This window comes from Camelus ferus, chromosome 4 (assembly GCF_009834535.1).
Source record: "Camelus ferus isolate YT-003-E chromosome 4, BCGSAC_Cfer_1.0, whole genome shotgun sequence".
NCBI lineage: Eukaryota > Metazoa > Chordata > Mammalia > Artiodactyla > Camelidae > Camelus > Camelus ferus.
The window spans coordinates 7,904,467-7,926,341 of record NC_045699.1 but is presented as its reverse complement, the minus strand read 5'-3'; the positions used below and the strand labels follow the sequence as shown (position 1 = coordinate 7,926,341).

Here is a 21,875-nt window from a genome sequence, read left to right as displayed (position 1 = left end):
GCTGGCCCAATTCACTGTCAATTAAGTTCTCAATCCTTAAAATTAAAAAATTCAAAGTCACCTGACATTTAGTTAGTCTTTAATTTCAAAAATTAAGTTTGAACTCTGGTTGTTCCTAATAAAAACCCGTGGCACCACAGATGAGGGGTCTTAGTAAAGAAAAAAAGATTAGTGAAGGGATATGCATTTAAAAGTTACACACACACAAAATCTAAATATAAAAACCTTCATAAATAAGTGTAATGTTCAATAAAAAAAGTTTAAAAAATAAAATAAAATAAAATAAATAAGTGTAATGTGCTTACTTCTAAATGCATAACAATATCCTTACATCCATTCAATTAAAATGACAAACATGTTATTAATAATGTTCTACTTGCACAGCTCATTATAAATTACTAATCGTTATTTCAAGTGTACTATAGTGTGCTTTCTTAAAAACAATGAATGTAAAAAGACTCAACTAAGACTTCACAAGGACACAAAGCAAGCTATTTAGTTCAGAGAAGTAAAAAAAAAAACCAAACTGTTCTTAAGATTGCATATGATTCAATTCCATTATTGCAAACTATATACAACTCAGTATAACAAACATCTCATTTGATATATACTTGGAAACTGGGGTATACGTGAAAGGAAAGTCGGGCAGTATTTTTTATGGCCAGAAGTCCTGAGACGTTTTACCTTGTATTTTCCCTGGTCACAGCCACACAGAGTACTCTCCATGGTGTAGCTTCTCTGTACCCCTATCTCTCTCCAAACGACAACGCGGGCTGTAGATTCTTTAGATTTTTCCACGACGAAGCTGCAGCTGCTCATGCAAAATGCTGGGGCAATATGGCTCAGAATCTTAGGCAAAGTCTGCAAAGACAGAATGAGAAAGCAAGATATTTCAAGAGATTCCTTTTTGGGGCATCTAAAGTTTTTTTTAATTTTTAAATTTTGAAAATTTTAATGGAAGTATAGTCATTGGAGCAGAGTCAAGTGGATCTTGCTACATCCCCTCTATTCAAAATATCAAAATAATTCTCTTACTAATTTAGAATTTTCTGCTTTCCTAGACAAATAGTCATCAGAAAGTAAAATGAAAGAAAGGATAATGTTCATAGTAGCAGCCAGTAAGTGGAATAAAACCACATAAGAAAGCCATGTTTAAAAATACGAAGAAAAACATATTTTTAAAAATGAAGAAAATTTAGTCATGAAAGATGGCTTGACTAAGAGATTTAACAATGTAAATGTCAGTCACCCCTAAGTCAATCAACAAAGCTAAGACAATCAGAATCTAAATGCTCACTACATTTTTGCAACTTAAAATTATTCCCAAGTTCACCTGAAAATGAAATTTAGGTGTACACCCTAAAGAATTCTGAAAGAAAAGGCTATGATGAGAAATAGACCAACAGACATTAACCTAAATTATACATCTGAGTAAATTAAATGGTGATACTGGTGTAGGAATACATATATCTTTAGAAAGAAAGTTCAGAATTAGAACCAAAGGTATTTGTTCAAATTAGTATTATTAGTAGTGAAGAAGATTGATCATTCATGAAATGCTGACACAACTGGCCAGCCACTGAGAAAAACCAGCTGAAGTCACTCTTCATTAAATTAAATCAAATTAAAATTAGATTGAGAATTTCAATTTAAAATTAGTAAGTAAAAATTTTAAATGAAAATAAAACATTAAATATGGAACTATACTTTTAAAATCTTGGGGTGAGAAGCCTTTTTAAGCTGCAAAACTCAGGAGACTTTTTTTTTAAAAATCAACAAATATGATAAAAGTTTCAAATCACATAAACAAAAAAAAAACTTCAATATACTTGTAATACACATGAAGACTTCTCATTTTAAAAACAATTATAAATAGATGACCTGTATAAAAATAAGCAAAAAATATGAGCAAGGGCTATTTTTAAAAAGAGAGATCATAATTGACCAAATGAAAAGACACTTGACCCTATATATTTATAACCATAAATACGCAAACTGAAACCAGCAGAAATTTTTTTTCACCTGGCTAAGACGATATTTAAGATGTTTAGAGAAAAAGCACCATCATTCACCGAGGAGTATTCATTTGCACAATCTTTATGAAAGATTTGGCAATACTAATCAAGTGACCACCAACCAGGGACACTGAATAAATCAATTTTGGTACATCCATAAAATAAAAACCAAAGTACACAATGGAAATCTTGTTTAATTGTCAAAAAGATGGAGGCAGATCCATATATGAGGACCCAAAAAGATGGCCAACAAACATTATGTGAAAAAAAAGTTGTTGAGCGTTAAAAAAAATAAAATAAAAGCAACAAAAACTTCATACACAATGTGTCCATCCATCTATGGATGAACGTGCTTCTAAGGCAGGCTTCACAATACACATGATAAAAGTGATTAATTGGTGCTTAATGGAGGGAAGATGACTTTTACTTACCACTTTATAGCTCTGGAGTGTTTCCAGTTGTCATATAACTCAAATCATTTTATTTATTTGGGAAAGGCAGAGAAGAAAGAGGACACCAAAAAGAAAATGTGCTTTGACGTTCTGCTAAGGGCAGTGATATGTTACTGAAATTTTCTTGGGAAAATAACTGGCTGCTCGTTTAGGCATAAATATAGTAGAAGAGACACTGTGCAGAATGAAAAGCACACAGGATACAAAGCATCTCTTTTCAGTCCTAGGCAAACCCCAAGACACACCCATACATGTGGAAACAAGCTATGTAACAGCTTGATAAAATCTGCAGAGGAAGGAGGCACTGTTTAATAAATGGTGCTGAGAAAACTGGTTATACGTGGGGAAACCAGAATTAGATCCCCACATTTCATGTAAAAATAAATTCCAAATAGATTAAAAATCTAAACATGAAAAGCATTTTTAGAGGAAAAGCTTTCAGCTTTTCACCACTGAGTATGATATTTGCTGTGGGTTTATCATAAACGCCCTTTATTAAATTGAGATACTTTCCCTCAAAATACCAACTTTGATGAGAGTTTTTATCATGAATGGATGTTGAATTATGTCAAATGGCTTTCGTGAATCTACTGAGATAACAATGTGATTTTTATCCTTCCTTTTTTAGCACAGTGGATTACAACGATTGATCTCCTTTTGTTAACGTGGTGTCATGGTGTATGGTCCTTTTTATATATTCATGGATTCGGTTTGTTAATATTTAGTTGAGGATTTTTGCATCTATATTCACCAGAGATATTGGCCTGTAATCTTTTTTTTTTTGGCAGTGTCTTTCTGGTTTTGGTATCAGGGTAATTAATGCTGTCCTCATAGAATGAATTTGGAGTGTTCCTTCCTCTTCATTTTTTTTTGAAATAATTGAAGAAGGATAGGTATTAACTCTTCTTTGTATGTTAGACAGAAATCCCCTGTGAAGCCATCAGGTCCCAGACTTTTGTGTGCTAGGAGTTTTTTGATTACTGATTCAATTTCCCTACTAGTGATTGGTCTCTTCAGATAATCTATTTCTTCCTGATTAAGTTTTAGAAGATTGTATGTTTCTAGGAATTTATCCATTTCTTTCAGGTTGTCCAATTTGTTGCCATAGTGTTCATAGTATTCTTTAATGATTTTTTTTTGTATCTCTGTGATATTGGTTGTAATTTCTCCTCTTTCACTTATTTTGTTTATTTTTCTATCTCTCTCTTATTAATGAGCCTGGATAAAGGCTCAATTTTGTTTATCTCTTAAAAAAAAAAAAAAACCCAGCTCCTGCTTTCATTAGTCTTTTTTTTTTTTTTTCGCGGGGGGGGTAGTTTCAATTTTGTTTCCGCTCTGATCTTTATTATTTCCTTCTTTTTGCTAACTTTGAGTTTTGGTTGTTCTTTTTCTAATTCCTTTAGATGGTAGGTTAGGTTGTTTATCGGGATTTTTCTAACAGGATTAAATTACAGAAATCTGTTGCTTTTCTATACGTTAATAATGAACTATCATTAGTTTGGGAATCTGAAACTAATTCCATTTAAAATCACATTGAAAAGAATAAAATATCTAGGAATAAACTGAAAGATCTATATTCTGACAATTAAATTACTCTAATTAAGGAAACTGAAGATGATACAAAGAAACGGGAAAATATCTGCAGTCATGAATTGGAAAAATTAATATTGTTAAAATGTCCATACTACCCAAAGCAATCTACAGATTTAAGGCAATCCCTATCAAAATACCCAGGACATTTTTCACAGAAGCACAACAAGTAATCCTAAAATTTATATGGTACCACAAAAGGCCCCCAAGTAGCCAAAGCAATCCTGAGGAAAATAAAAAATCGGGAGGTATCCCACTTCCTGACTTCAGACTATACTGCAAGGCCACCGTAATCAAAACAGGATGGCACTGGCACAAAAACAGATACGTTTCAGGATCAGTGGAACAGAACAAAGAGCCCAGGAATAAACCTGCTAACATACAGTCAACTAAGCTACAACAGAGGAGGCAAAAACGTACAATGGGGAAAAGACAGTCTCTTCAACAAGTGGTGCTAAGAGAACTGGACAGCTGCCTGCAAAAGAATGAAATCAGAACATCTCCTTACACCATATACAAAGCAAACTCAAAATGGATTACAGACCAAAATCTAAAACTGGAAACCATAAAACTCACAGAAGAAAATATAGGCAGAACACTCTGTGATGTCAGTTGCAGCAAATTTTTTTGAATCTGCCTCTTCAGGCAAAGGAAACCAAAGCAAAAATAAATAAATAGGATCTAATTAAATTTAAAAGCTTTTGCACAGCAAAGGAAACTACTGACAAAATGAAGACAACCTTCAGATGGGAGAAAATATTCACAAATGATATGACCGAAAGGGATTTAACATCCTTAATATTACAAGGATGTATAAATGTTATACAAACAGCTCATACAATTCAATAAACAAACAAACAAAAAACAACCCAATTAAAAAATGGGCAAAGGACATGAGTAGACATTTTTCCAAAGAAGATATATGTGAAAATATGCTCAACATTGCTAATCATCAGGGAATTACAGATCAAAACCACAGTGAGATATCATCTCATATATATCAGAATGGCTGTCCTCAAAAAGAACACAAATAACAAACGTTATCGAGGATGTGGAGAATAGGGAACCCTCCCACACTGTTGGGGGGTGCAGACACTGTGGGAAACAGCATGGAAGTTTCTCAAAAAAAACTAAAAAAGAACTACTATATGATCCAGGAATTCCACTCCAGGGTATACATCCTAAGAAATTTTAGAAGAAACATTTTAAATGCAAAATTTAAAACAAAATAACCAAATGGAACGAGTTACTGGATCTGAGCAGTCATATAAGTTAAGTTATTTTCTGTAGTTTTACGCACGTTCGAAATTCAAAATTCCCTCCTTAGCTGTAATAATTACCCTGTATCCCACATCTTCCACAACATCACACGAAGCTGCATTGTCACTGGTGTGCCACACTGTCTCTTTGATGCTGCATCCATACATAAATACATTCTTCTTTCGGGAGTGGCCATGATAATCACAATAAACCTTGAAAACATAATGTATTTTAAAAATTAAGATTATTCAAATTCGTATATTGCCAAGTAAAGCTGGTTAGTATCAAACCAATAAACAGCTCCGTGTTCCCTGGTCCCTTTACTATAACTGAGCCACCATTTAACAAGTAGAATCAATAAAAGTTATAATACATATTTAGTTTTGGAAAGGACCTATGAATAATTCTAGAGTGGCTAAATCCTTTGCAGGTCCTGCATTAAGTCACGAGTTCCGCTCTTTCTTTTGTATCTACTGTTTATCATTTTAAAAATAATAAATTCAATTATAGATCAAATCTACAGCTGCACTCATCACTGCCCCAAGGGTTGTTAAAATATTTACCTAATTTAAAAGACCATAAAAATGCTCCTATGAAAAATACTTTTTGAAGGGGGTATGGTTTCAAATTAATTTTTAAGATCATCATTTTAAAAATGAAAAATGAAGGACAGGCTTGCATGTCAATTTTGCTCCTCTGCAAAGTGTCCTATCCTCCCCAAAGGAAGATCACCTCATTTAAACACTAATATAATGGACACACTCTAAACAAAAGCTGCCAAAAACAGCAGAAATACATGTATACGTAGTTCAGGAGAGTCTCCTACCACGTCTATACCGTCTTTCCCACAGGCACACTTGAGACCTGCTTGAGAACAGGCTAAAGAGATCAGAAATAAGCTTCTACTAGTTTGAGAATCTGAAAGATACATACTTTTACCTTGTTCAAACAGTGACGTTAAGTACCTGAGACTTACAACCAGGAGTTACCAATATTCATAAATGAAAAAGTAAAGTAAAAGGCTCATGAGAATTATAAAAATTAAATCTGACGAAATAAGAATATGGATACATCACATGAATTTTACACCGTAATTAATACAAGAGTGACTGATAACAAAAGATATTTTAAAGAAATTGCTTTTGAAATTAACACACAGCTTTTACAACCAGAAAATAATGTACAAAATATTAAGTAATTCATCAACAAAACCACTTCTTTGACTACACAGACAAACAGTGCCACTTACCAGCGGTAAACGCTTCACAGCAGCCAAGTATTGCAGCAGACCCTTGGCGTGGTAAATTGTTGGATGCAAATCTGGATTTGGACATTGCCACTGTCTATTCAAATCCTCTCCACTTAAAGAACACCGGTGACTACACATATGTAAACGTAACAATAGACAAACACTGTCATCAATAAGCTCTTACATAAATTTGATTTAATTTTATGATTCTATTCCACTAAGTATGTCAAGTATAAATGGTGGGCTCACCAGAATGGATACTATAATATCACTGAGTAAACATTTATTAAGCATTTGCTATGTGCAAGATCTTGTATTACATGCATTTAACTGTGGTAAGCTTTTAGTTTTATAGGTTAAATTTTTCAAGCTATAGAAAAAAATTCTCCATTCTGGATTTTTTTTTCTATACTCCATAAAATTTATTCATGGTCATATTTTCCATTCTGACTACATAACAATCATTTCTTATGCTAATATTCTGTATTTCGGTTATTAGTTATTATTATAAATGCTGTCTGGGCCCTCCTTCCAAGAAAGTATATAAAGAGTATACACTCCTATAAAAATTCAAATACATTTCATTTAATCATAGGCATTAAGTATTAAAGCCACTGAGCAAAAATTTAAGCAATCAGATAGTGATAAGAGAAATATAAACAGAATTCTAACTGGTCAATAAATTTCTGATTTAAAACTAGACATAAAATCTCATTTTAGTTCCATAATCATAACATAGTACCTAAAAAGAAATCATTCTATTTTTAATTCAAAAATTTCATAAAATATGAGAAATATTCATGTACCTTTGAATAAATAAAACATGGTATCCTTGACTTTGGAGATGTCCATGACCGCTAGACTAAATCCTACCTTTCAGAAGCACTAAAGAGACCTTGGTCTAATTGACATAATAAATAAACCATACTAACTATAAGCCACCTCCACTTAAAAAGAAACCTTCCAGTGTCTCCACTCTAAAGGAATTCCTCCTCATACCACGGAGGGGTCAGCAGATGGAACCAATATTCCATGTCAGTGGAAACAGATCCCAGAAGATTCTAAATCTTGGAACAACCTAAGATCGTGCCACTGACAAACTTAAAAAAAAAAGGACTATAAGGGGACATGTTAAAAATCTTTCTCATATGCTAACACTGTGATTTTTCTAAAACAATTCAAGCTAGACACACATTTTATGAAATCATATTCTCACGATTAGACACAGAATTTCTCAAAATGTCATACCACTACTAATATACAAATTACATTTTCATCACAAATTTTATCTTAGATTAATTGCCCACAAAATTTTTTTTTTGTTCTAGAAAAACCTGGATGCTACTATTTCAACAAGTGTATACAGAACAGCCACAAAAAATCCATAATATTTCTATAATTCTTGCTTAACTTACTTTCCATTGATGACACCATCTGGATTTAGCATAGGGACAATTTTAAAAATATAGGATTCTCGTAAGCTCTGAGCAGTAGGGTTATTACTCATGAGATACTCCAGTGTTCCTTTCATTACCCAACTTGCATTAGTTTCTCCAGGATGTACCCGAGCAGATAAGAAAATGTAAGGGCGATTTCCTAAAGTACACATAAAACCTCAAATTAAAATGAACAGGTACTAAAAGTCTGTACGATGTTTGACTCTGGGGCTTTAGAAATACTCCCACTCACTGATCAGTTGTGAACACTGATGTAACGTCATGGTGGCACGCACTGTGCACCTACCACGTAGGAGCGCTGCACTAGCCCCACAGAGAAAACAGAGGCAAAACCCGCATAAGCCACGTCTTCCACGAACATAACACAACAAACAGTATTTGAATCGCTTATTTATTTCCCAGTGATTAATCTCATATATAAAGTTAGTTCTTAACTATCGTCTTGGTTTCATGAAGAATAAGTAGCTGGAGAAATACAGATGAGATAATTTATTTTTCATAAAGTCATGGGGAAAAGAAGGAACATATAATTTGATTTCTGCCACACAGTCACTATGATAAGCACAGAAAAGAAGGTATATCTGCTCAGAGATTCATAAAGAAAAATATTTTTCACTATACAGTTAGACACACAAGTCTGCAAAATGATCATTCCATTCACCTGCTCATATTTGCACGCACAGCAAGCTCTCTTTCCTGAAAGTATTTTATCTTCTTTTCAAAATTAGAACAGTTCTCTTATTTTTTTTTTAATCATAGCTGTACTTTTGAAGCAATTTTTAAAATATAAATGGCAGAGGAAAACAAGCAGCTATTCAGTACTGGTATCACAACACTTGATAGGTTTCTGGCAGTTTTATTTACACATAAGATTAGTTGTAAATTGTTTAATTGATGGTATTATTACAGGAACTCTTAAGATAAGTTGTCATATTATGCTTTGGGTATGACTTCTAAGGATAAGAACTGCAGAATACCAGTATCAAAAGAGACCTCCCGGAGCATCTCGGGCAGCTCCCTCACTTTCCAGATGAGGGGACCGAGGCCCAGAAGCAGGCCCAGGGCTAGGCAGTACCGGGACCAAGACCAGCACCCAAGCCTCCTGATGCCTGCTCCTGGTGTTACCCACCTCGCCGAGTACACGTGAGGCAACGATGACCGAGTAAGCAGGACTGGCATGTGAGAGAAGAAAACAAACTTACTGAATTGACAGATGTGTTCATAGTAATTAGACTCTGGCATTGCTGTTATAGTCACCAAGGGACAGCTGTTTCCAGACAGGGTTTCACACAACACATCTTTCCGAAAATAGATTTGCTGAGGATTGTGTGCGGATTCCAATTTTTGAAGATGCATCTTAATAAAAAGTTAAAAGCAAAGTATACAATCATTAAAAAAAAAACCCTGTGAGAAGTAGAAGTAAGTGCACCCAGATCTCCACATGACTCAAAGTGAATCCGGTTCCTAACCCCGTCTCTGAAGCCCTCAAGGGTCCAAACGCAGTTAAGTGTCAGTATTGGGGGAACTTGAGAGAGGGGATAGATATCCTTGCTCATTAACTGGGCAATAATACCAGTGGGGTCAGCGACAGCAGCCTGTAACAAGCACATTATTATTTCTGCAGCAAAACCTACGAAGAGTCACTCTAAGTGGAATCAATATCCTAAATAAGCTCACATCAATTCAGGCCAGGCTTTGCTGCCAAACGGCTTATGCAAACGTTTTTATAGCTTTCAAAGCCTTCTGAATTTTGAAATTTTATGACCGTAGAACTGCAACAACAACCTAAAATATGGAGAGTGAAAATCGTGCGGCATGTTTTTAAACCGTTTTTCCTGATTTCAAGATTAATACAGATTCATTATAAAATGTCTCGAAGAGACAGAAGGTACAAGAAGAAATTAAAAACACCCATAATTGCATCACCTAGATTACTACTAACGAATGTCAACTAACAAATAAACAGTCATATGTACAGTTATATGTAATTATATATAAGACTTTATCATCTGATGTTATCACTTAATAATTTATACATACACTTAAGTATACTCATAATTATACATGCTATACCACATCATTAAACATGTTGAATGTCTTTTGAAAATACGAGTTTTAATGGTTTTAGTCTATGGTTACACCAGAAATAAACTGTTCCATCCCTTATTTTAAGATACTTAGCTGGTTTCCAAACTTTGGCCTATGTTCATTCACATAATCATGATTTACTGCACGGTCACTATTTCAGGGACTGAAACTGTGCCCTCTGGGGATACAACAATGAATAAATGGACCCTAGCCTAGAAAAAATATAGAGCGCTATGAAAACTCAGAATAAAGGTAGAGGAGACTTGCCGAGGCTGGGCAGTGAGGAAGGTCTTCCAGAAAAAAACTACACTTAAAGTGACATCCAAAGGGTGAGTAAAAGGGATGGAAAGTGTGCTGTAGGCAGAAGGAAAGTACAAAGGAAGACTACAAAATAAGAAAGAAGAAGGGCATTTCAAAGACCTGAAAAAGATTCATGAGAGCTAGACCAGAAAGAAAAGGTGAAAAGTCAAGAATTTAACACAGAATGAAGGGCCTGGCAGACCAGTCCTTCCCAGAGCACAGTGTTTGTGCCACTGGGTAACATTAAGACAGCTAAGTGACATGTGCACAATCTTTAAAAATGTTTAATAGATATGTATTTTACTGAGAATTAGGAAAAAAAAAAAAGTCTAGCATATTAAACCTGTAATTCCACAGGTATTAACTTTGGATGAGGATAATCTTTAAAGAGTGAAATATTTTAAAGTCTATTTAAAGATAAATATTAAGTAAATAACAGCTCAAACAGTATGAGGAAATGGCCAAAAAAAAAAAAAAAAAACAAACAAACAAACAAAAAACTGTGCGAAGGAGTAGAAAAATGACTGAATGAACCATGGTAAGAATTTTAGACTTCATACAAACGGCAAGGCAAATTACTAAGGGGTTTTAAGCAGGGGATTTATACGATTAGATTTGCCATCAAAGAGCCCTCTTGCTACAGTGTGGGGATAAATGTGAGTTCTAGGACACCAGTTATAAAGAAGTTGGCAGGAGTCCAGGTGAGGAACAAAGGTAATGCCTGGTTGTGGCAGTGGGACTGGAAGAAAGTATGGAAATTTGAACTATGTTAAAAAGGTAACATCAGTAAAGGACAGTAACATAACCATGTAAATGACAACACTACGTTTCTGATGCTATGTTAGTCACGCAGAAAGAGAACTGATTATACCTTCACTGTGGGTTGTAACCTTATTAAAATAAAGTGAGCCTCATTTAATGCTCTCAGCCTTGACATCTCTTCTGCTCTGTGGACTATATTTTCCTCTCATTTCTTCTGTCTAATAATTTGGAAGCTTGTTTCTAATCACAGTGCTCAAATTTCTTTCTGGGTTCTAAGATGATCATATCCTTGATCATTAGGACAGACATTCTGTTCTGAAAATAAATCTGCCCCAGGAATTACTTGAGTTCTTTGTTTTACAATGCAAATAATCAAAAAATCTCAAAAGAACCCACAAAACAACTCTTATACCCCACATTCTAAGCAATCTGGATCTAGGACTCCATATTAAACCATTAGAAGTAATGAATCCCCTACAGAAAAACTTATATTGCATCCATATTTTTCTACTGTTTTCTGCGAGATTCAATGCTTCTCATTAAACAAGTGGAAATCTCATCTAGTTAAAATCTGTAAATTGTGATTTCTAGATTTTTACCCAAAGATGGCAAGTAAAAATCACGTCAAATTTCCGGAGTATCTCTATTAAATAAAAATAAAGACCACATTCCCATTTTACTTTACTGATTACAACAAATATTGTATTATTTCCTGAAACTGTTAACACTGGATCTTTTTTTTTTAATCTTATTAAAATATTAATTAAAGCAATGTTTCTTCAGTTATCTGACACATATACATGTAACACAGTAACGGTCACAGTGCAACTCAGTGAGTTCTCACCTGCAAAGTCGAATACGTGTACGGATAGTGATAGGCAAAGTAGCACACATCATCCTTATGCGGGAAACTGACAGTGAATGTAATTGTGTAGTAGGACTTCCCCTTCTGCCCGCCTGCAGCAACCGAACTTCTTGAGAAGTGATTTCTGCAGTAGAAGAGCATAAAACGTGTTTATTTCATCCACACCAAAATTCTGATTTTTCTTGCTATTTTATTAAACAGAATTTCAGGAAAAAAAGAAAAACCATCATTTGTAAAAAGTGTAACTTAAATACCCTTAAAAAATAGACTTGGTATTAATAAAGCAGTTAATTGCTATCAGCCAACATCATAACTTTCCACTCCTGGATTTATGAATTAAATAGTTACTGCTCTGCATGTCAATAAAGTTTTAGATCCCCATTCTTTGCTAGCCATACACATAACTGGATCTGGCAGGGATCACCAATGGCTGTGACAACCGTTAGATGAAAGGCTGATGGATCAGATGACAATTCCTGAATTCACTAATCAACTTTAAGATTACAAAAAGGAAATAACCAGAGATTATATGCTTCCTGATGTGATGCAATAGGAATTCCCTGCACCATCTATGAAGTATTCTCGTCGAAAATCAAACCTAAAGTTGATCAGGCTTCTAGATCTAACTACTGGTTTGTAAGAAATCGGTGGGATAGAAGAATTCATTAACACCTCAGGGCTGAAATCAGCAAAGTCCAAAATGCGGAAAATCCTGCATGACAAATGAGTGATCTAGTTTCTTCAATAAATAAAGGAGAAATTTGAAAAGAGAAAAAGGAGGCCTATAAATTGAGACTCAAGGGACATACCCACAAAAATCAAATGCAATGTGGGGTCCCTTGGTTGGACTGATTGAAACAAACCAACTATAAAGTAACATTTATGAGACAACTGAGGAAATCTGAACATTGCCTGGATATTTTATCATATTAAGGAATTTTCTTCAGTATGATAATGGCATTGTGGTTAAACTGTCTTAAATATGTATCTCTAAAAGACAAAAGCTTTTGAGATTTTGTGGATAAACTGTATCTGGAAATACTTTAAAAAAACTCAGTGTGGAAGGAGGGGTGAAAGTGTAGCTAAAACAAAACCACGTGCTGATCACTGTTGAGACTGAACGATGCATACACGGGGGCCTCATTGTCCTGTTACCTGCTTTTGTAAATGTCTGGAGATTTCCCTAATAAAAAGCTTTTAAAACCACATATTACTTGCCAGACTTAAAATATCACTGGCGTATAATGAACTAAAGATGACTTTGTCAATCAACTTAATTTCTAAAATTCCAAATCACTGGGTATTTTTTAAGCCATGAACTGAAGGAAAATCCAGGGCCTCTAGATTATTTACTCATGCACAAAGGCATTCAAGGTAGAGCACATTCTTAGAACTAGTCTGGGATCAGGCTTTCTAATACAATTTTGTAAAAAATCAAGCTTGTTATTAATGAAAATAAAAGAACACTGACCTAAAACAAATTAGATTGTCTTCATTAACTTAACCACTATATCTTGACTCAATGACAGAGTGCTAAGGGTTGAGAAAAATTCAAAATAAGGTCTAGAAGTAGATCCTGCCAACTCATTCCCCCCACAAAATGTAACATCTAATTGAAGAGGTATTTTTGCCACCAGACTACAGCTACACCATGCTACAGCCACACACGGCAGTCCATAGGTTATGTCCTCTCATATACTCATGGAAGGCAGTTTAATTCTCATTTTAAAGATGAGACAAACAAGTATGAGAGGCCTTGGGCAACACGAAGTTAAGAGACGATGCAAATGCAGTAGATTTTAATCCCCACTATCTGGATTTCAGGCTTGAGGAAAGCAACTAGAACAGTGCTTGTTAGGTAGAAAGTGGTTAATATGTCTCTGTTGAACTGGCCTGAGTTCCAATTCCAGGTCTGGAAGTAGCCAAAAGAAAAAAATAAAAACTAAACAGACAAAAAGCCTTGACATCACCTCTTACGTAGAACAACCACCTGTCATGCTTTGACCATTCATTTTACAGCATGAAATCATTGATTGATGATTTCTACTGTGCAAAAGCAGAGCATGAAAGAAATAACACTTTCTGAGAAAAAGCTGTTTCATCCTCTAACAAATTAAATCAGTCTGCCAAAATCTAACCAAGCACTTTCCACATCATCACTTCCTCACTCCAACTTTATGAGAAAGAAATAAATGATGAGAGTATTTTTATATTAGCCTAGCATTAAAAGAAACATGAAATTTATTCAGGGGAAGATAAATCACATATAAACTTTTACTTCTGTTCCTCATTGATTTACTATTTATTTTGCTAATAAAAGGGGGGAAACCCTACTGAGATGAAGTCCAAGGGACATTTCTTTCTGAGGAAGTAACAGTACCTACGCCCTAGGTTTTTCCAAAGCAATGACTAAACCGTTAAAAACAGCTTAATGTTAGAAGTCTTCCTCCTCTAACTGAAGAAACTAAAAGAGAAAGGGTACTAGTGTAAGTTAATAAGCACAATATAAAACATAAAAAGTCAAAACCCACTAAACAGAAGTGCCAGGATTAAGATGAATGACAGAGAAGAAAAAGGGATGTCTATTAACAGAGGAAATAGTGGATGAAAGTTATCTTGAAACATTACATGCAGAAACAGTAAACGTAGGAAGCAAGGCATATGATAACCCTAGATTACTTGGACATGACGTTGAAGAACAGTCCAATTATTTCATGGAAGCAATAAATGATCTCTAGCATGTATTTCTAACTTGATAAGTCATCACCTATTTGACGTCAAAGCTGAAACAAAGTAACTGTGGAATACAGCTCCAGGTAAACTATTTTGGAAGTTAAAATGAGGCAGACATTTGCGTGCAGAAGAGATAAGAAGTATACTTAATATCATCGGAGCAACCAAAAAAGCGCTGTAAATTATTTCCTAGAATTTCTAATTTCGGTCTTATTCAATGAAGTTTTCAGAATTTTAAAGCTAAAACAGTTGAAGACACATCTAAGTAGGGGAGACAAGATTTGGACTGAAGTCTGTCTGTCTATAAAACACATTTTACTTCCACTAAATATGCCCCTTAAATGGATCTCAAATTTTAAAAACTCTGTTAGAAGTAACACTAAAGCATATCGCCACAATGCAAAGAACACAATAACTCTACCTTTTACTTTTAAGTTGAAATAGGATGAAGTTAATATTTCCTTCTGTCAACTGATGTCCTGTTATTCTCAGAATACTTACTTATAGTAACAAATGTCAGTCCCCACACGAATCCACCATGGTCTGGCATTTAATGCTTCCTGAACTGAATACATGAGCGGTTGCATACCTTTCACAGGGAGAGAAGAAAAAAAAAAAAAAAAGAGAAAATTCTTTTCAGAATTTTTTGAGTTAAAAATTAATCTTGCCATTGTAAAAAGCACCAAACATTCAGGAGAGCTAAAATAAAATACATTTTAGTTTTTTAGTATGTATTTTTAAAAAAATCTGAGATCTTTCTTTAAAATCTCCTAAATCAATCAACAATATGTTCTTATTGCCAGTTTTAAAAAACTAAAATGGGATTATAACTTCAATGAGTGAAGTCATTAAACTTTTTTCTATTACCTTTTCTTATTAGATCAGTTAAAAATAACAAAGAACACACATTACATATAAAAATAACAAGGAATGTATGTTATATATATTATGTATATTCCTTATCACAAGTGAAACAGACAAAAACATACTAAAAAGTTAAGTATGATCACCTCTCTAACTCTCCACAGATTCCATCCACACTGAGGTAAGGAAAACAACGCCACCAAAATGGCACGGCTGCTTTCTTCCTCAACCTCCTCCATACAAACAGGGATTTATAGCACCGGGGAGCATGAGGAAGGGGGGAGGAGGGGGGACTGGTAACAAGCACAGAGTTAAATAGTATATTTTCTCGGGTAGTTTTAGAAATATACTTTCCACATAAACTTTAAAATCATCTTACCCAATTTCATAAAATACTGTACTAGGTTTCTAACTGGAATTAATGAAATTCATATTTTAATCTTGGAAAGGCTGACGATTTTTATTGAGATATAGTTTGACTTTTCTTAAATTCCAACTTAAAGATAAAGTCATTTTCTTCCTGCAGAACCATTATGTTAAACTTCTGAGTATTTTCATCAGTCTTTAATAGTCTCTTGGGTTTTCTAGGCATGTAAATCATATCATTTGCAATTTAAAATATTTTATCTCCTCTTTTAATATTTATATCACTTTATTTTCTGCTTTTATTGTATTGAGAGACATGAAACAACATCAAAACAATTCTGAATATTGCCATAAGAACAAAACTCTATCTTGTTCATAATTTTAATCAAAATATTTTCCTATTCAATGTAATATTTGCCAATTGTTTTTTACAAACCAACTTTATCATATTTAAATAATAAAAAGAGCTAACACTGAATAATTTATATGCGCCAGCCACTGTTCTAAGTCTTTTTACATATGTTAAGCTATTAACTCCTCATCACTACCCTCTATGGTAGGTGCTATGGTTATTCCCATAACTGGAGCAGTTTCTTCCATAATTTCTATTAAACTTAAGTGTTTTAATTAGTTTATCAAATTTCAGCATCCACTAATAGAATTACATGGCTTTTCTCCTTTAACCTGCTGAGGCAGTAAATTATGTTGACCCTAGCATTCCAGGAAAATGCTGTTCTTTTACTGGTAATGATTAAATTGACTAAATTTCATTTAGAATTCTGCACCTAAATATTGGTCTTTTACTTAAAAAAATTACCTTTACCAAGGATTGGTATAAGAATACACTAGCTTCAGAAAATATATTTTAAAACTGTCCATCATTTATTGGAATAAAAGCACAATCTATTTTTTTAAAGTAAATATAAGTCAGCTGGAATATCATCGTGATATGGTGACTAATATATTTTTATTTCCTTTTCAACAGTTCTAATCTGTTCAGAATCTCTACTTTTTCCTATTTTCAGAATTTCTATGTTTGTTCCATTTCTATCTTGTGATCTTTGACATTTAAAAATATTCTCTTACTTCTTTTGGTATTTTTTTTTTATCTTTCTAGTATCTTAAGTTCAGTACTTATTTTTTAAGTACTTAAAAACTGAGTACTTAAGTTGAATAATAACTTATTTTCAGTCTTTTTTAATTTTAAATAATGCAGTTATTAGAGGTGTTCTATTTTCCTCTAAATACTAGTTTAGCTGTGTTCCATAAGTCTATAAAGTGATCTCCTTTGCAGTACTTTCTACATTAGAGCCATCCAATTGGACTTTGTCAGAATGAAAATGTTTCGTATCTGCACGGTCCAATGTGGCCACCACTGGCCATACGTGGCTGTTAAGCACAGGAAAAGAGCCTAGCGCCACTAAAGAACTGAATTTTAAATTCTCACAATAACTGTCCCCTAATGAGGTTGTATTTCTTGGAGCTTTTGCTCCACCTATGTGGGTGCCATGTGGTTATGGTTGTTGTGTTGTATAAAGGCTTGTGCTCTATACATCAAAGAAAATCATCAACAAAATGAAACCTCAACCTAACAAATGGGAGAAAATATTTGCAAATCATGTATCTGATAAGGGGTTAATATCCAAAATACATGAAGAACTCATACAACTCAATAGCAAAAAATCTAACTGAAAAGTGGGCAGAGGATCTGAATGGACACTTCCCAAAGAAGACACAGAGATGGCCAACAGGTACATGAAAAGGTACTCAACATCACTCGTCGTCAGGAAAATGCAAACCAAAACCGCAATGAGATATCCCCTCTCACTTGCTAGAATGGCTATTATTAGAAAGACAAGAAATAACAAGTGTTGATGAGAATGTGAAGAAAAGAGAACACTTGTGCACTGTTGGTGGGAATGTAAATTGGTGCAGCCACTATGGAAAACAGTACAGAGATTGCTCAAATAATTAAAAATAGAGTTACCATATGATCCAGAAGTTCCACTCCCTCGTATTTATCCTTAAAAAAAACAAACTCAAAAAGACGTAAGGACCTCCCCATGTTCAACGCAGCATTACTTAACAAGAGTCAGCACACGGAAGCAACTTAAGTGTCCACTGATGAATGAGTGGATAAAGAAGACGTGGTATATATATATAATGTGTGCATGATTGTATGTGTGTGTATGTAAGTATAATGGAATATTATTTAGCCATAGAAAAGAAGGAAATCTTGCTATTTGCAACAATATGGATGGAACTTGAGGGCAATACACTGATAAGTGAAATAAGTTGGAGAGAGAAAGACAAATACTGTATGATCTTGCTTATGTGTGGAATCTTAAAAAAATTTAAAAATTAAAAAAAGCCAAAAAACAAATTCATAGACACAGAGAACAGATGGTGGCTGCCAGAGGCAGGGGATGGAGGGGTTGGTCAAAGTGGTGAAAAGGTACGAACTTCCAGTTATAAAATAACTAAGTCATGGTGATACAACATACAACATGGTGACTACAGTTAATAATACTAAAGTGCATGTATGTAAGCTGTTGAAGAGAACAGACCTTAAGAATTCCCAGCACAAGAAAAAAAAGTCTGTAACTATGATGATAGGTGATGGATGTTAACTAGACTTAATGTGATGATCATTTCACAATGTATACATTGAATCAGGTTGTACACCTGAAACTAATACAATGTTATATGTCAATTATATCTCAATGAGAAAAGGTCTGTAATCATTATAGCATCTTCAAGGACTGCAACTTGTAAATTCACAGTGTCTAGTCAGTGCTTTTGACCCTGAATTATTCTTTATCTGACATTAATATTACCACTTTTCCTTTATTTTATTTGCATTTACAGAGTTTATCTCTGCCCAACCATCTATTTCAGCTTTATCACTTAATACACACACCCACACACATTGTCCCTTCCCTACACACTGTGTAACTTTCAATATCTGGCCTTTGAGGACACTTCGGCTCAGAGTAATGACAGATACACGGTGCACTTCATTCCATCCATCTTATTTTCCTCCTACTGGTCACTAAATGCTTTGTCTCCTTCTTTACACCTTCTTATTCTACTTGCTTGGTTACCTTTTTCCCCATTTCCTTTCCTCCTTCTGTCACTTGGAAGCTTTCTACTGTGCTTCTCAATTCCACCTCCCATCCTAATAGTTAAGATTAACTGGCATTTCTCTAAAACTGTATCATATTAAATAACCAAGCAACCCCACCAAGACAAGTTAGCCTTCACCTCTCCCATGGCACCCCTTTTAAAATGTTTTTACTTAACACATTTTTATAAATTCCCAGTCTTCCATCTTGAGATCTTTTTCTTCATTTATTTTTCTCAGGGAGGGTTCACAGGAGCAGATTTTCTGAATTCTACACACACAAAGATGAAGTCTGTTGGCAGTGACAAAGGAATGACAGACTTTGCAAAAGACATCTGGCTATCCTCTAGCTTCCAGTGACAGAGATGAGAAGTCCAATACTAACCTCATTTCTCCCCACGCAGGACAACACAGTGATTAGAGCACATGGCCTGTGACCAGACTACCCGGGTCTGGATTCCAGCGTCACCACGTGTCAGACGCATGATCCCTGGCGGATAACTAAACCACCTATTGCCCCCTTGTTTGTTGTGTGGATTAAGAGTGCCCCATGTGTCGGCAGTAAAAGAAGACCTGGCACATGACAAATTTTCAATAAATGTTAGCTGCTGCTATGATGATGATGATATAAGTTCTTCTAAAGTAGAAGTATGTTAATATTTTCACTTTATACCTGAAACTCAAGTATTTCACTGGTACATATAAAAGATTCCTGTCTTCCCTATTTCTTCCTAGGAGTCAGCGAGCCATTTCAGTGTGAAACCTCCACCTCCTCTAGGCACACGAAACTCATAATAATGCTTAATTGCAGGAAAGGAGGAACAAGGTTCAGGCTGAGGTCAAAGAGCATATTAGACTTATCTGAAGTGTTCTAATTTTATAAAAGACAATGTATTCTTATATCACTTTTTAAATGATGGTTCATTCTGGTTACAGTGAAGGGAGCTACATTTGGGAAGTCTTGACTATAACAGAAACCACCTGAACAAAACAGGCTGCCCCCGTAAGAATCAATCAAATGAGGTAACTCAGATCGAGTTAACCACACTCTACTCAACCTGATATAGAAAGGCCATACTTGGGTAACTGATTTAGTCTTTAGCCAAAGGGTAAGTCTTTACGTGTATCAAATAAATATGCTAAGAATTGTCCGTCTGGCCACCTGGATACAGATAACCAAAATATTAAATTGCCACAGTGAAACCAGGATCCACTGGCACTGGCCTCTAATAATATCCATGGAAAGGCCGAAGTTGTGCTGACAGCATGCGCAGTACCAGGTGCGGATACAGAGACGGACAAGCACTCAACGTACCGGGAATCACAGACATAACGTTTTCAAGTGGAGGCTGACACCCTCATTTAACAGATGAGGGGGACAAGAAGAGTCTAAAATGGAGCTTGAACAGCCTGAAGGTACCTATCACAAGCTGCGTGTGTCACCTGGACTCAGTAACTCTACGGAGAAAAAATATATGCTTCGAATACGGCTGGTGTTAACAGTAAGGAGTCATACTAAAAATAGAAAGGTGAGATTCTTGGTCTGGTGGATAACGGTAGCCATTTGAATCAGAATCCCTCCACACATCCTCACCAAAAACAAATAAATAAATTCAGCAAGTAGCACAAATAAAACCTCACATGCCCCAGGCCTTCAGCTTCACCGCCAAACGGAATACAGCAAACTTCGAATTACCTGTAAGTAGAAAAATGGGCAAAGATACGAGGGAAATGGAAACAATAAAGCAGGGGTTGAAATCCTGAGATCAAAGTAGATTTCAGGCCAAAAAATACTAAGTGAGACAAAGAAGGAATTTTATAAAGTTAGAATTCACAGTGAAAATAGAGCAAGACTATGCACCAGGTAAGACCAATTTCCTACATGAAGCATAAGCTACAGGAAATACTGAAGTAAAATAGAAACATATTATTGATAGTAGACTCTAACGCTCCACTCTCAGTACAAAACAGACAAAGTGAACAAAAATTAAGAATATGTATATAGATCTAAATAATAGAATTAATAAGGCAAATCTTATGTACGCATGTAGAACACTGTGTAGTGATAATAGAGAATATACATTCTTCTCAGAGTCTGTGGAATAGTCACAAAAATTGAGCATATATTAGATCAACAGGAAATATAAGTCCCATAAAAGAGGAATCTTACAAACAAAACTCTCTGATGACCATGTAATAAAACTAGAAATTAAAAACAAAATGGAAAAAAGCAGAAAGGACACCCATGCAGGGGGCAGGGGAGGCAGGTTGACTTGGGTGTCAGACCCTGAATGAGGTGAGGAGGGCGTCTGCCCAGAGGTACAGAGCAGAGACAGCTACATATGCTGGAACTGATCAAATAAGCAAACATATTAAGAATAATAGAAGCCACAGTTCCCCAAGCTGGAGAAGGAAGTTGTGAATATGTAGGGAAAACTAGAAAATGAGAATAAAGCCTGTGGAAGTGACGGTGTCAGTGTAACCTCATGGAGACACTGTGTGTGTACATATGTGTGTGTGTAGCATATAACACACATACACACACAGAAATAAACATACACACACATATAAGCTACTATAAACGAAAATCCTGTACAAATGTTTGTATATACAAACATATCCCCTACGTCTATCCATGGACAGGTCCAACAACAATGTACACACTATGCACACAGATCTTGTTTTTAAATACCATTCTCCACTAAAACAAAGCAGTGCTCTTTGAAGAAATGACTGTTTCTAGGCAGAAG

The 21,875-nt window shown here is 34.9% G+C and overlaps 1 protein-coding gene across 1 annotated transcript in view; it reads right to left on the bottom strand.

Moving 5' to 3' along the window:
- The window catches only part of AGTPBP1 (ATP/GTP binding protein 1), a 133,237-nt gene that overhangs the window by 16,554 nt on the left and 94,808 nt on the right, over positions 1–21,875 (bottom strand). The window contains exons 18-24 of the mRNA XM_032477488.1: positions 15,273–15,360; positions 12,018–12,162; positions 9,226–9,379; positions 7,982–8,162; positions 6,567–6,696; positions 5,398–5,529; positions 685–861 (exon numbers count right to left, since the gene is read on the bottom strand). Coding sequence (XP_032333379.1) covers positions 685–861; positions 5,398–5,529; positions 6,567–6,696; positions 7,982–8,162; positions 9,226–9,379; positions 12,018–12,162; positions 15,273–15,360 — 1,007 coding nt within the window. The remainder of the gene's footprint in view (positions 1–684; positions 862–5,397; positions 5,530–6,566; positions 6,697–7,981; positions 8,163–9,225; positions 9,380–12,017; positions 12,163–15,272; positions 15,361–21,875) is intronic.